The sequence below is a fragment of the Sinocyclocheilus grahami genome, unplaced genomic scaffold (genome assembly GCF_001515645.1).
Source record: "Sinocyclocheilus grahami isolate Dianchi unplaced genomic scaffold, SAMN03320097.WGS_v1.1 scaffold253.1, whole genome shotgun sequence".
NCBI classification, from domain to species: Eukaryota; Metazoa; Chordata; class Actinopteri; order Cypriniformes; family Cyprinidae; genus Sinocyclocheilus; species Sinocyclocheilus grahami.
In genome coordinates, this window is record NW_015505432.1 from 564,856 (window position 1) to 579,153 (window position 14,298).

At 38.2% G+C, this 14,298-nt stretch overlaps 1 protein-coding gene across 2 annotated transcripts in view; it reads right to left on the reverse strand.

Moving 5' to 3' along the window:
* Positions 1-1,344: 1,344 nt before the first annotated feature.
* Positions 1,345-14,298, reverse strand: part of LOC107598574 (NADPH--cytochrome P450 reductase-like) — a 35,435-nt gene continuing 22,481 nt past the window's right edge. Inside the window, exons 7-17 of one of the 2 annotated variants that reach the window (XM_016289951.1) lie at positions 13,993-14,082; positions 13,646-13,744; positions 11,505-11,621; positions 9,534-9,652; positions 8,854-9,035; positions 8,217-8,251; positions 7,581-7,695; positions 6,047-6,314; positions 4,249-4,394; positions 2,213-2,298; positions 1,345-2,137 (exon numbers count right to left, since the gene is read on the reverse strand). In XM_016289951.1, the coding sequence (XP_016145437.1) occupies positions 1,993-2,137; positions 2,213-2,298; positions 4,249-4,394; positions 6,047-6,314; positions 7,581-7,695; positions 8,217-8,251; positions 8,854-9,035; positions 9,534-9,652; positions 11,505-11,621; positions 13,646-13,744; positions 13,993-14,082 (1,402 nt within the window). In that variant the 3' untranslated portion in view covers positions 1,345-1,992. Of the gene's footprint in view, positions 2,138-2,212; positions 2,299-4,248; positions 4,395-6,046; positions 6,315-7,580; positions 7,696-8,101; positions 8,252-8,853; positions 9,036-9,533; positions 9,653-11,504; positions 11,622-13,645; positions 13,745-13,992; positions 14,083-14,298 lie in introns of both variants that reach the window. The other variant, XM_016289950.1, reaches the window with a different exon arrangement.

A 14,298-nucleotide genomic window follows, 5' to 3' on the forward strand; every position in this document is an offset into this window, starting at 1 on the left:
CTTTTTTAATTTTATTATTTTAAATTATTATTATTAAATAATAATATATGATTAAATGATTATTTTCTATACTGTGATGGAAATAAGCTTCCATAGTAACAGGCTTCCGTAAATAACTCAATAAATAAATAATACTTTATGTTAAAAGTCTTTATATTAACTGACTTTCTATTACTACAATACAGTGAATGACAACTGTCTGTGGTCTCCCAGTGTTTAGCATCACGTGATTCCTTTACAACAAAACATCTTGCATTACATAAAGCACAGCACCTGCTAGTCAAAACCGTGTAAATGAAACCACTAGACAAATCTAATCTAGGCAAACGGAGACCACTTTGAAGCTAGCATGATAACATTTCACTTTATTTGTGTTATTGTTGATGATATTTAATATTATTCGAAATGCAGAAAATAGTGATGAATGAAAAGTGAACAGAAACAGGCTAAAGGCAAGGGTGATGTTACAGTTATATTTAATCATTACAAATATGCAGTATGTATCAGAAACTTTGATTATGTTAAAAAATACTACTTTCTATATTTCTATCAACTTCCCAAATAGTAAACCTTTCAGCAGCTATGCTGGTCTTCCACGAATGCAAACAACAGTAAATAAGTCAGGGCTGTCAAAATAGCTGAAAAACTAAATTCAAATTTTGTACTTAAATAATAATATAATTATATTCGAATTTAAAATGCATAATTTCAGTTAGGTTCAGTTAGCATTTGGCTTCTCTCCTGCGGCCACAAGAGGGCGCATCAAGCAAAATATTACTAATGCACGTTTATTCAAAGCATAAGATAACATGTCTATCGGTGAAAAAGGTGCATAATGTTTAAAAACGAATTATAATTAAGTTGCTTAAACAACTATAAACAAAACGGCATTATATATGTATGCATAGTTTAATACAAAGGGTCGAAAGCCAATTACACAAAGAGTATATTTTTCATTTAAAAACACGAGTTGCAGTGGGATGAGAAAAAACCTCGCCATTAAGTCTCAAGATATGCTTTTTCAAAGTTGAACTTGCATTAATTTTACATGGCTTTCTAAACATACGGCTCTTTTGTGCGAGACGCGAGTGCAACTCTGATAGATGTCCCTCTAGAAAATGCGCGAAATATGCGTTCTGTGTGAACGGCTTGGTTTCAGTTTTTATGTAAACAAGATCTTCTCCGCATTGATGTTCTCTTTTCCTGCAATATGTGTAATTAACAACGCAGCAGCGCCGCATCTAGTGGCTTCAACTGGATAGGCTAACAAAAACATTCAAATGCAACAACACTTACATCGTCATCGCATCTCGTGCGCCGCTGATAAGGCTGCCTGACGCACATTTAAAATTTGAATGCAAATTGTGGATTTTTATGTTAAATTTTTTTTGACAGCCCTATAAGGCACTAGAGCTTCCAGACCAGCATCTGTTCCCTGGTCTCTCTCATCCTCATTTACACACAAGGCTCTCAGAGAAGCGTGACAAGAAAAATCTAGACATTCAGATGCTTTCACTTCAGAGAACTAAAAGGAAAAGTGATGTTTCCGACATCTGAAGGTTGAAAGTGAACAACTTCACAGAAAACACTCAAGATACCAGTCATTTACTCATCACGCTCCTCCAAGAATCGTATTTTTGGCATGTTTAAAACCACTTTCAGCAAGTTCCTAACCATAACAGTGAGTTAAAGTCTCTTCATGCTTACACAGTAGCGTTACAGCATTAATCCAGCTCTGCATTTAGTCTGGCGTTTGGTGGACACTGACTAAAAATGACCGTGTTTTTGATTATACAGATTCATGCGTATGTATTTGATTAGTATGTTAAGATCATGATTCTACACAGTATTTTTTTCTCTAACATAATGTGACAATTCTTTTTAGAATGAGGTAATGTGTTAGTGTTTTCTCTCGGAGCGATGATAGCGAACACATTTCGACTCATCCTTATAAAAGCACACATCAGGAAAATGTACAGAAGCAGAGCTGGTTTAGCTCCAGACGTCCTGCGAGTAGCGTCCTTTAGTCATGAGTTTCTTGATGTAATCCACCGCCTGAGCGCGGCTCAGTCCTCCCAGCTCCTCTGCGATCTCGTAGAAGGCGTTCTGGACGTCCCGCGCCATGTTCCGCGCGTCTCTGCGGGAGGAGAATGATGGGGAGCGTTAGACTGGTTTCAGGGACGCTCCGTCTCGTGTTGTGATGTTTACTCACCCGCAGATGTAGATGTGAGCGTTGTCTGTGTGAACCAGTCTCCAGACGGCCTCCTTGCTCTTCTTCAGCAGATGCTGTACGTACACCTGGAGATAATACACATCAAGTCAGGAACGCAGAGAATGGGTAGTGTTTAATGTTGATTTAACATGTTCATTTCTGTGAAAAAGTATGATTAATGCACCCGTCCAGACCTGTATATCATCTTACACTGATGCAGCTGCGTATGAACATGATGCAGGACGACTGACTGTGTGATGGAGTCTATTACAATGCAGTTATATGACTAAAATTCATGATATGAGGGCAAAAATGACCCTCTTATATTTATGTCATATGATATAGATTAGCAATATCACACCAGCAAGAGTGCTGTTTTCCCCAATATCTGCACAATTGCATATTGATTTTATATAATAGTTAAATAAACAAGACGTTAATATTGTCCTACATTTTAGACACAATATGGTCAATTTAGTCTGTTTTCGCTCAGTTTCATAGATGAAAATAGTTCCATTCAAAGTCACAGCAAAACTGTTAAGCATCAGCTTGTAATCAGCGGTGCTAAATCAGTAATGAATTATTCAATGACTCATTCATAAAGAGTCACTTGCTTTGTTTCCGAATGTGTTCTGAATCAGCGGTTTGAATGAATCGGCTGAATGAATGATTCATCGACTCACTCATTAAGACAGTTTTGCTGGGTCCCAATTCGCATACTATCCGTCCTAAATAGTATTTGAAATTAGAATTAGTATGTCCCAAATCGTAGTATGTTGAAATGAGTATTTCAAAGGTACTGCTTCCGGTAGAAATTAGAAGTGCAGATCCGTGCACGCTCTAACGGCTAAAATTGCCCACAACACATTGCGCGGTGGACGAGGATTTGATTAGAACTACAAACACGCATGAAAATTGTTTTAAAAAACTACAAACATGGCCGATATGCCATGTGATAAATAGTGATTGAGTGATAAATGATCAATATCTAACACTTATCCGCGTTATATTTCATCTGCAGCAACACTGTGAACTTTATAATGATACGTTTGGTCATTAACTTTTAAATCCATCATTATGCAAACACATGAGCAGAGTTCTGGGCATGATAGACCCGCGACTGGCAGATCAACGTGCCTCGTCACTTCTCTCCAATACGGTAGGAAATTAAATTAAATTAAATATGGATAATGTTAACTTTGACAAGATGATTGACAGGGCAGTTTAAATGGTGACAGGATGTACGTAACGTCCGTTAAAGACGCAGTTATGATGAAGTAGTATGTCCCAAAGCTTGCCTACTATTCTTCTACATACTCAAAAGTATGTACTTTTTGTCACAAAAAGAGTACTCAAAAAGAGTACTTTTAGGGCATAGTATAATTAGGCGAGTTGGGACGCAGCATGTGACTTGTCGCCACCTACTGCTGGATTTAGTTTCATATCTAGAGTATCTTTTCATTAAAATTTCATTTTTTAAACCCATTAATTTCCATTTAAAAGCCATTAATCTCATAGCATTATTTATATAATTCTGATTGCAGTGTAAAAGCATTCATGCCGTCTGTGTAAATTTATTAATTCATTATTATTTTTTAAGGCTACAATGTGACCATAACTTAAGCATCTGAAGTGGCACGTATGTTGAACAAATGTCAAAACATTCTTTCTAAAGCTACTTTTTTTAACATCTATTCAGTATTTTTTATTTAACACATTAATGGCTTTAAATAACCTTTTGTGGGTAATTGCAGTTAATTCGATTAATTAATCGGCACATCGTGTAATTAATTAGATTTAAAACTTTAATCGCTTGACAGCTTTACTTTTTCCAGGCCTGTGGTTCATTCAGAGATTCATGGGTGCCATGCCTTTCACAGTTTTTGACTAAATATTCCTGTTAGATGGTACAGAGAGGATGTGTTGATTACCTTTTTGCCTCTAAATTAGGAAAACTATTACAAAAGATATTTTAGGGAGAGATTTTTAATTGTGGGCCAAAGGGAACTAGACGTGTAGCCTAGCATGTGCGCTACCTTCTCTGCCTGGTCTCTGGAGAAAGCTACATTGAGCGCCGTCAGGACTCCAGTCTTCTCAAACTCCTCCAGTTCCTCTTGGTACAGGAAGTCCTCGTTCTTGTGACGGCAGCCATAGTACAACACTGTCTCTCCGACTTCCTTACCTACAAATGGAAAATCAAGATACTAATTGCACGACAGTTGGCTTGTTGAAACATGAGTGATACTGAATGGAATAATGGTGGGAGATATATAGATGAACATAAATGCAATAAGAAGCGATAGAGAATTACATTCGTTACTTGCATGCTGCTCCGACAGTTTTCGATGCACCCAAAGTGCATGCAGAGAAAGCTGACCGTCACGCAGCACGAGTACTCAATCAATCTTTTTCATGGTTTAATGTGCTTAAAGGAATAGTTCACCCAAAAAATGTGAATTTGCAGAAAATGTACTCACCTGCGGACCATCCAAGATGTAGGTGAGTTTGTTTCTTCATCAGATCTGGAGAAATGCAGCATTGCATCACTCGCTCACCAATGGATCCACTGCAGTGAATGGGTGCCGTCAGAATGAGAGTCCAAACAACTAAATTAAGCAATAATAAGGCTTCCTCCAGTTAAAAAGTCCATCTCCTGTTGTCTCTCACATCAAAATCCACCACAACTGATGGACTGGAGTGCTGTGGATTACTTGTGGATTATTGTGATGTTTTTATCAGCTCTCATTCTGACGGCACCCATTCACTGCAGAGCATCCATTGCTGAGACACTGATGCAGTGCTGCATTTCTCCAAACCTGATGAAGAAACAAACTCATCCTAATCTTGGATGGCCTGAGGGTGAGCACATTTTCAGCAAATTTTCATTTATGGTTGAACTATTCCTTTAAACAGTCAAATACAGTAAAGTTTTGGCAAAATGCCTGGTTTGGTGAATATTTGTGTTCACAAATAGAACTTATGTTCTATTGTATTTGTACTATTGCTTGTAATCAATTCTTAAAACTCTTCACTCATTATTCGGCTACTATTGTGAAGAATGTATAATTGGGACATTGCAATACAGCAAAAATAAGTATATCATTACATATATAATTATCATGAAATATAGTAAGATCGTGGTGAATGATGCAGATTATTTAGCATCACTTCTGCTTTTGCAGCTGTATTTTGGAATGATATTGCATAATTTTAATTGTGATTGGTCCGTCTAATAATGAGCCTTTCTACTGTTATGTCGCCTCTAACATTCCTACAGTGTATACATGCTTTACATTATATGCATCATGAATATTGTGTTCACAAATAGAACTTATGTTCTGTTGTATTTGTACTATTGCTTGTAATCAATTCTTAAAACTCTTCACTCATTATTCGGCTACTATTGTGAAGAATGTATAATTGGGACATTGCAATACAGCAAAAATAAGTATATCATTACATATATAATTATCATGAAATATAGTAAGATCGTGGTGAATGATGCAGATTATTTAGCATCACTTCTGCTTTTGCAGCTGTATTTTGGAATGATATTGCATAATTTTAATTGTGATTGGTCCGTCTAATAATGAGCCTTTCTACTGTTATGTCGCCTCTAACATTCCTACAGTGTATACATGCTTTACATTATATGCATCTGATTTATGCACACAGGAAGTAAATGGATCAGAACCAAAGTTCAATGCCATCAATTTGTTCTTTATTTTGAATACATTTACGGAACGGCTCAGCCTCCTCCTCGTGTGATTGTGATGCTCATGAAATCCTGACAAGTGTTGAAACCGAGGAAGCACATAACAGCAGAAGTCCTACCTTGTTCTTTGAGCCAGCCGCGCTCCTGAACGAAGCCCATGAAGGGGGCGATGCCAGTGCCCGGGCCGACCATGATAACCGGGTTTGTGGACTTGAAGGGCAGGCGGAACTGAGACTTGCGGATGTACATGGGCACCGTGGCCTTGTGTCCGTTGTCCGTTGGCATCTTGCTCTTCAGCCAGTTAGTGGTGACTCCTTTGTTGACCCGGCCTGTCTTGGTCTCGTACTCCACCACTACAGCACAGATGTGGATGCTGTTGGGATGAACCTGTCACAGGCAGCAAACACCACTTATTTAATTTTAATGGTAAAGTGTGTAATACTCTAAATTGCAATGTGGCCTTGTGCATTTATTAAACTGCACAGAGATGTGATTTGATCATTTTTACCAGGGGTGTTCAGTCCATATAAGCATGCTAATGCGCTGCATACAGGGTTGCCAAGTCTGCAGTTTTTCCGCTGAATTGTGCTACTTTTATACTGTTGCTGCGGGTTGTTTTTTTAGTTTGCAGGTTGAAGCGAAACCACTCGCCCCCTCGGGAACGTGATTTTGATATCTAATTTTCCCCAGAACGCAACTGAGCTAGTTTTGGCCATGATTGGGCTAGTTAAGAGTTGCAGTTCGTCTGTTTTTGTTACGCAGAACTGGCAACCCTGTCTGAATATACCCAAATCATCTGAGAGAATGAGTTCAGGGACTCGATGAATATTAAAGGGATAGTTCACCCAAAAATGAACATTCTGTCAATAATTACTCCCTTTAACACTAACATAAATTCCCTTGCCATTTGAGGTGTCACACAAAGCTTATATAATTGACATTTACGTATGAATCCCCAACATTGTATTTTTTATTTGCCAAATGAAGATCATTTTCTGCAAATCTGAGCCAGTTACGGAGTGATTTGGATGAACGGATCCACAAATTTGCTGTAACTGCCAGATCTTGATTATTAAAAATCACGTTGTATTTGATGCAAAATGAACTTGACTAAATCAAATGAAAAATAAAAAATACAAATCTTATATTTTCATGTTTTCTCAAGCAAAGCAAATTTTGAAAGTCCACTGAAAACATTTCTTCTTACCTTTTTTTGGCATAGACAAAGAATGTGAAGGTTCAGATTATTTGGCAACATGTTTGAGCAAACTAATCGAAGTGAACATTTATGAACATTTTTATTGCTCCATATGTTTTCCCCGTACTTGGTTTTCAGCTTAATATACACAGTATACTACCAGTCAAAAGTTTTAAAACTCAAATTTTACTTGATTTAATGTCTCAAATATAGACTGGGTCCACCAACATGCCTCAAACAAATTCATCCGTGCAAAAGAGCAAAGTAATTTAATAACTTTTTTATTAATAAATCAAAGAGACGGGATGTTTAACAGAAGTCATGCACTCTCTGTATGGAGGAATCATCCCTGAAGCTCAACGAGTGAAATATAACTCACTAGTGAATTATCATCATTTGCAGACAACAAATACCAACACTTTCCATCTTTAACACTAAAGCAAACTGTCTCTGACCTTCGAGGAGGAAGCGATGGAGTAGTAGCGGGCCTGCAGTCGAGGCAGGAGCTCACACAGGTGATCGATGGGCGGCCGCAGAGACGGCAAATCCTCCAGAATAGCCAAAATATTCCTGCACGGCATGTTTGAGCAAACTAATCGAAGTGAATATTTATGAACATTTTTATTGCTCCATATGTTTTCCCCGTACTTGGTTTTCAGCTTAATATACACAGTATACTACCAGTCAAAAGTTTTAAAACTCAGATTTTACTTGATTTAATGTCTCAAATATAGACTGGGTCCACCAACATGCCTCAAACAGATTCATCCGTGCAAAAGAGCAAAGTAATTTAATAACTTTTTTATTAATAAATCAAAGAGACGGGATGTTTAACAGAAGTCATGCACTCTCTGTATGGAGGAATCATCCCTGAAGCTCAACGAGTGAAATATAACTCACTAGTGAATTATCATCATTTGCAGACAACAAATACCAACACTTTCCATCTTTAACACTAAAGCAAACTGTCTCTGACCTTCGAGGAGGAAGCGATGGAGTAGTAGCGGGCCTGCAGTCGAGGCAGGAGCTCACACAGGTGATCGATGGGCGGCCGCAGAGACGGCAAATCCTCCAGAATAGCCAAAATATTCCTGCACGAGTCCAGCACCCAGCTCTGGTACAGCGCCTGAGAGACGAGAAAGACCGCGTCAGGAATACTGCCAGCTTTCACACAGCAGCACAACTACAGTTTAACTCACACCCTCCTCTGCCTCCAACAAGACATCCAATCGTGTCACGCTGCGTTGTTGTGCCACATCAAGAGTTGTTAGATAAAAATCTAACATTTTAATGCGCTTAAGGCTGTGGCAGTTTTTCCCTGTGGTATCAAAATAAAGCAATAAGCCCCAAGAAGCCGTGGTTTACAGTGAATTTATAATAGCTAAGGGGCGTTGCTGTTACAAATTCACTGTAAACCACGGCTTCAAGGGGCTTATTGCTTTTATAAAACGGTTATTTATATGTATGTTTGTAGAGTAATTCACAACAGCTTCGAACTTGGCTCAACTAATCAGAATCAAGGACCGGAACTCTCCGTTTTATAAATCAATATTTTTCAAGGTATCAAAGTTAGTAATTCTAATGTTGTGAAAACACTAGGCCTCAGTAACACTATTAGTAAAAAATACTGCTATTGGTCTACTATTGTCATTATATCACAATATGATCGCTGAGTGTAGTTTATATTAATAAATGGCTTGAGTTTTGCAGTAGTGCGGGTGATCTTACTTTGCCCTCGGGCGAGGAGGAGGCCATCTTCCTCATGTTCTCCTGCTCTTTGGGCTCGGTGGCGTACTGTGCCAGTTCATAAAGCACGTTTGTGCGCGGAGGATTGGTGATGTCCAGATAGTGTGTCAGAGCGGTGCGGTACGTGCTGGGACAGGGGAACGGATGCTTCTTATTGGACTCCTCTGAAAGGAAACACACACACACACAAATACAGTTCTGGCATGAAACTCTAGATGGCGCAGTCCGATAGGTCTAGCTCAATCTGACCTAATGGCATCATTATCACACGGCTCAGCTGATTGGTTCTCTCCTGTATCGGTAGCCAATGAGCTCGCTGCTCAACATTCAAATATATGACTAGTGCTTGCCGTAGCAGTCGCAGCTTGCTTCAGAAACCCTCCACCTTCCCCAGCTCCACCTGTATAGATCTGCTACGAGGTGATCATGTATGCTATATGGGGGTTATTTCATGTATGTTATATGTGCAGCAGCAGTATTTCTTACATGCTCACAGCAGCATGTTGTGGATGTATTGCAGCAAATACATTAACACTGTCATGTGCATTACCATGTCAATCCCTCAGAGAGTTGTCATGACAGAAATATGTTTCAGCGACACAGCTTTAGTAATCCTGACCACTGGCCAGACATGACTGAGCGCTGAAGGGTTCGTGTCATACCGTCGAGGTTGTTGAGCGAGATGACCGTGTCGAGGTCCACACCGAGGACCTCACCGATCCTGTTGACTATGACGCTGTCATTGATGGGATACACAGCCACATGGTCTCCTGATTCATACCTGTACACACATTTGAACACTAGCAATTAGTAAGCCGTTTAAAAGGAATTAAAACCGATTTCGGCTTCATTTGAAAAATAATATTTTGTGTTCAATTTTTTGAATGCAGTTACTACAGTTCACACCAGTTATCAAGTGAATGGTCATCCTTATCCATCTTTTCAAAAATCAATAAAGATACCAAAGGTCCATTTAAATGGACCTTTTATATTCTTTTATCCATTTATATTTTTGGTCTCACTTTATTTTGGGGACCATTTCTCACTATTAACTAACTATTAACTATGACTTTGCCTCAATAAACTCCTAATTACTGCATATTAATAGTTAGTAAGGTAGTTGTTTATTGGACTTCTGTTGAACTATTGATTATCAACACCCATTCACTGCCATTATAAAGCTTGGAAGAGCCAGGACATTTTTTAATATAACTCTGATTGTATTCGTCTGAAAGGACGGCTTGAAGAGGAGTAATTTTCATTTTTGGGTGATCGATCCCTTTAAGTTTAGTTATGGTTAAATAGGGTTAAATGATCTAGAATACGTTCATGCAGAATAAGGCATTAATATGTGTTTTATAAGTAATAATAAACAGCCAATATGCTAGTAATATGCATGCTAATAAGCAACTAGTTAATAGTGAGAATTGGTTCATACAATAAAGTGTTGCCATATTTTTTTAATAATGCATTATAAAGGTTCTTTGATGGTCTTATATTAAACATTGCAATGATTCATGTCTATGTCTTATGTATTATAAATTATTGGCAACCGACACATAACATGTCTTTTGTTAAAACATAGTAATGTCATCTTAAATATTCATGGTTACACATTTAAAGGGACGCTCTAAACCGCTTTAGATGTTAAAGGGACCGTTCTCCCAAAATTGGAAATTCTGGGAAGCAGAAACTGTTCGGTTACCCACATTCTTCAAAATACCTTCACCTGAAAACTAATAAAGAAAAAAGAAACTCATACAGGTCTGAAACAACATGATGGTGAGTAAATGATGACAGGGTATTTATTTTGGGGTGAACTGTCTCTTTAAGCGTAACTAGATGGCGCAAGAAAGTTTGATCCCAAATTTTGAACTGAATTCATTTTGAATAAAAATGAAATTGAAACTTGAATTATTATTATTTTTTACATTTTTGGACATTTTTATGGAATCAAGCATTCACAAGACTACACATTATTAAAGGCTATTTTGTTTGTAAGGTTATTGGTTGTTATCAGATCGTTTTCGATTACAATGTTTCCCTCTTGCACCTGATATAAAACGTAGCACTGGAACATGCAGCGAGGAGTAAACATGTGTGGAAAAGCTGCAATCTTACTGTAATCAAATTTGAATATTTGAAATAATATTTTCATTTCAAATTATGCATTCAGTTATGAATTACACAAAATATAGCCTATATTTTAAATGCAAAATGGTGAAACTAAAACGAAACAAAAAAAGAATGTGGGCATCACTGGATATTACTATTGGCTGTTTAACTTTTTTAAGTGCAAAACGGGGTAACACTTTATTTTATAGCAATAACAATAAATCATGCATAATTACATGCAACTAACCCGAACCATACGGCAAGTACATGTAGTTAATTATTGTTTCTCTGTACTTAAATATATAATAATATAAAATAAAGTCTAACCCAATACAGGTGTAAATAGTAATATATTGATGAGCATTGTTAGACTGCTGAGAGCGATCAGAAAATAAACACAGAGAGCAGTGCATGATGGAGTTCAGCAGAGCAGCATCATGAATATCAATATCTGGTGATTTCTGATTATTGGGGGGAAGTGTGTCTGCTGGTTATGGCCCTGATATACTGTATGTGACCTGATTTTGGAGCCTGTGATGTCCAGCTCCAGGTGCATCAGGTGTCTGTCCCCGGCCTTATTGAGCTTGCGGTTCACAGAGACCGGAGCCAGGAAAGGGTTCTTCGAATCGAAAGGCCTGCGAGAACAGACAATGAATTACAGACAGTAAACCATGAAGTCTCAAGCAGGGCCAGAGCAAAAATACCACCACAAGTGACAAAACTGACCCCAGACATTTATAAATGTGGTTGCAAAAAACTGCACTTTTTTGCAAATGTTTTATCTGTTATCTAACATTTGACAGTATTGTATTTAATAATACTATATAAGCATATCTACAATACAGATTAGCAGCTTTACAGTCAACTATGGAAACTGAACTATGGATTATTCTGCATTAAACCGTGACATTATTCAGCTCAAGTAAAGTGTGGTGTTTATTCAGTTCAGATTCGGCTGCACAATGAATCACGTTTTCATTGTGATCACGATTTCCGCTTCTCTCAAATTAATAAGCATAAGCATCTGTGATATTTATCCATTTAATTGAATTTGGCATTTGCTTGATCTTGCATTGTAATAAGCCTCCACATGGTTGCGGTTGCCAGATGTCAAGAGTTTAAGTCTGTTACATGTTCCCTGGACTTTTATGCTGAAGTGTTTTCTGTGCTTTGTTTGTAGTCTGTTTGTTTATTGGTTCCTCTTGATTAGTCTGCCCAGCTGTGTCTTTGTCAGTCACTGTTTTCTGAAACGCTTTCCATGTTCTAGTTTTATGCTTTTATGCTGGTTTCTGCCTAAACATTACAAAGTCCCCCATTCTGAGCTTTTCTCTTAAATCAACACACTATACATATACAGTACTTGTCAAAAGTCTCTTCTGCTCGCCAAGGCTGCATTTATGTGCTCAAAAATACAGAAAAAAAATGTAATATTATGAAATATTATTACAATTTTAAATAACTGTTTTCTATGTGAATATCTATTAAAATGTAATTTATTTCTGTGATCAAAGCTGTATTTTCAGCATCATTACTCCAGTCTTCAGAAATCATTTGCTGATTTGCCAGTTGAACGCACATGAACGCCACCACAAAGTCGTTATTACGAGTGCGAAACTTCCGAGTTGGGGGCGTGGCAGTGAGAAAACATGTCGGATGCAATGGATGCAGCGTCTGTATTGACGGAAAATTTGTTGAAATGAATAAAATGACTTTTTTTGTTGTCATGTACATATGCTGCATATACAAAATATTTCATTATTGTATAATTACCATAGAATATATAATGATTCGGTTTACATCACCTTCATAAATTGAATAAAAACAGAAAAAACACAATGATGCACATTCTTAATTCATCATTTTGTAGATGTAGAGTTAAAGTGCCCCTATTATGGGTAATGAAAGGTTAATATTTTGGGTTTGGGAGTCCACAACAACAGGTTGACGTGTGCAAGGTCAAAACACACTTTCATTGTCTTATAATATGCATTTATGTTTACCTTACTTGTTTAACGACTCTCAAACGATTCGCTCAACGATTAATTTTTTCAAACCCCTCCTTTGCGTGATGCTAATCTGCGGCGATTGGTCTCATTTTAATGTCATCATGAGCCTGTAATGCCTGATAAAGCAGTGTTTGTGAGCGCAGTGCTGCTTTGCATATAGCGTTACCGGGGAAACAGCTGTTATTACCGCTCTAAAAGCAGCATCTAGTGGCAAAGAATGAATTTGCATTTTCATTCAGACCAACGGGAAAAGACCAACAAGTGTGCGGACAATATGCTAATATTTCATGTTGACGTCAACATGAAACGGCTTGGGATTCGTTTTAAAAACGACTCGTTTCAATGATTCAGTCGACTCTTTCTTTTGAGAGACAATAACTTTATACACGGTGCACTTTCAGATTTAAGACTTTGCAGGATGTTTTCATTCACTTAGAGCTGTGTTACACACTGCATGAAAGGTTTATTTTATATTTTATAAAATAAAATAAAAATTTCAATCTTGATGAAAAAAAGTTAAATCGCCATCTTGTTCCGGCCTAAGTGACTTGAACGCACCCGACGTCGTAATTACGACTTGTCAACTCGCAAACACGAACTTCCCAGGAGGACTTGAAAGCACCATGAGAAAGTGAATGAAGTGCTTTACTCACGGCTTCTGGTTCTCGAAGCTCTTGAGGCGTCCCACCTCTCCAGTGTAGATCTTATTCATGTTCAGATCGCTGTGTACCTTCAGCTCATACTGACGGATGCTGAGAGACACAGAGAGTGTGTGTGAGAGACAACAAACCCAATGTGTTCAGCCGCTACACACAACCTAGAGTTTCCTGACAACCTCTTCTTCAGTTAGTCTGCGCAGCACTGGGTTTAGGTCTGAAAAGGCCTGTAAGTGGTGTTAATGAGCAGAGAAGGGCAGGTTGTCAGCTCAGGCCACTGTGACCCACTAACAAAGAAGGAAGGAGGAACAAACGCTGCTGAAGAGATCCCTGAGCATTCAGACCTGGATTCTTCACCCGTCGCTTCGACTCCAAAGTGTTCACACACAGCCGGCCAGAACTGCTCTCGCCACGACACAAAATCCTCCTCGAGACTGACGGAGAAACGATCACAAAACATCATTACATTACCAACAGTTCTGGTTATCAAGAATCGATTCCACACAGTCCCACAAGCAAACAACAACGGCTCTCATTCACTCTGAACAACTGCATACACACACACACACACAGACTCACACTCACACACACACACACACTCACACACACACAGACACACACACACACACAGACACACACACAGAGACACA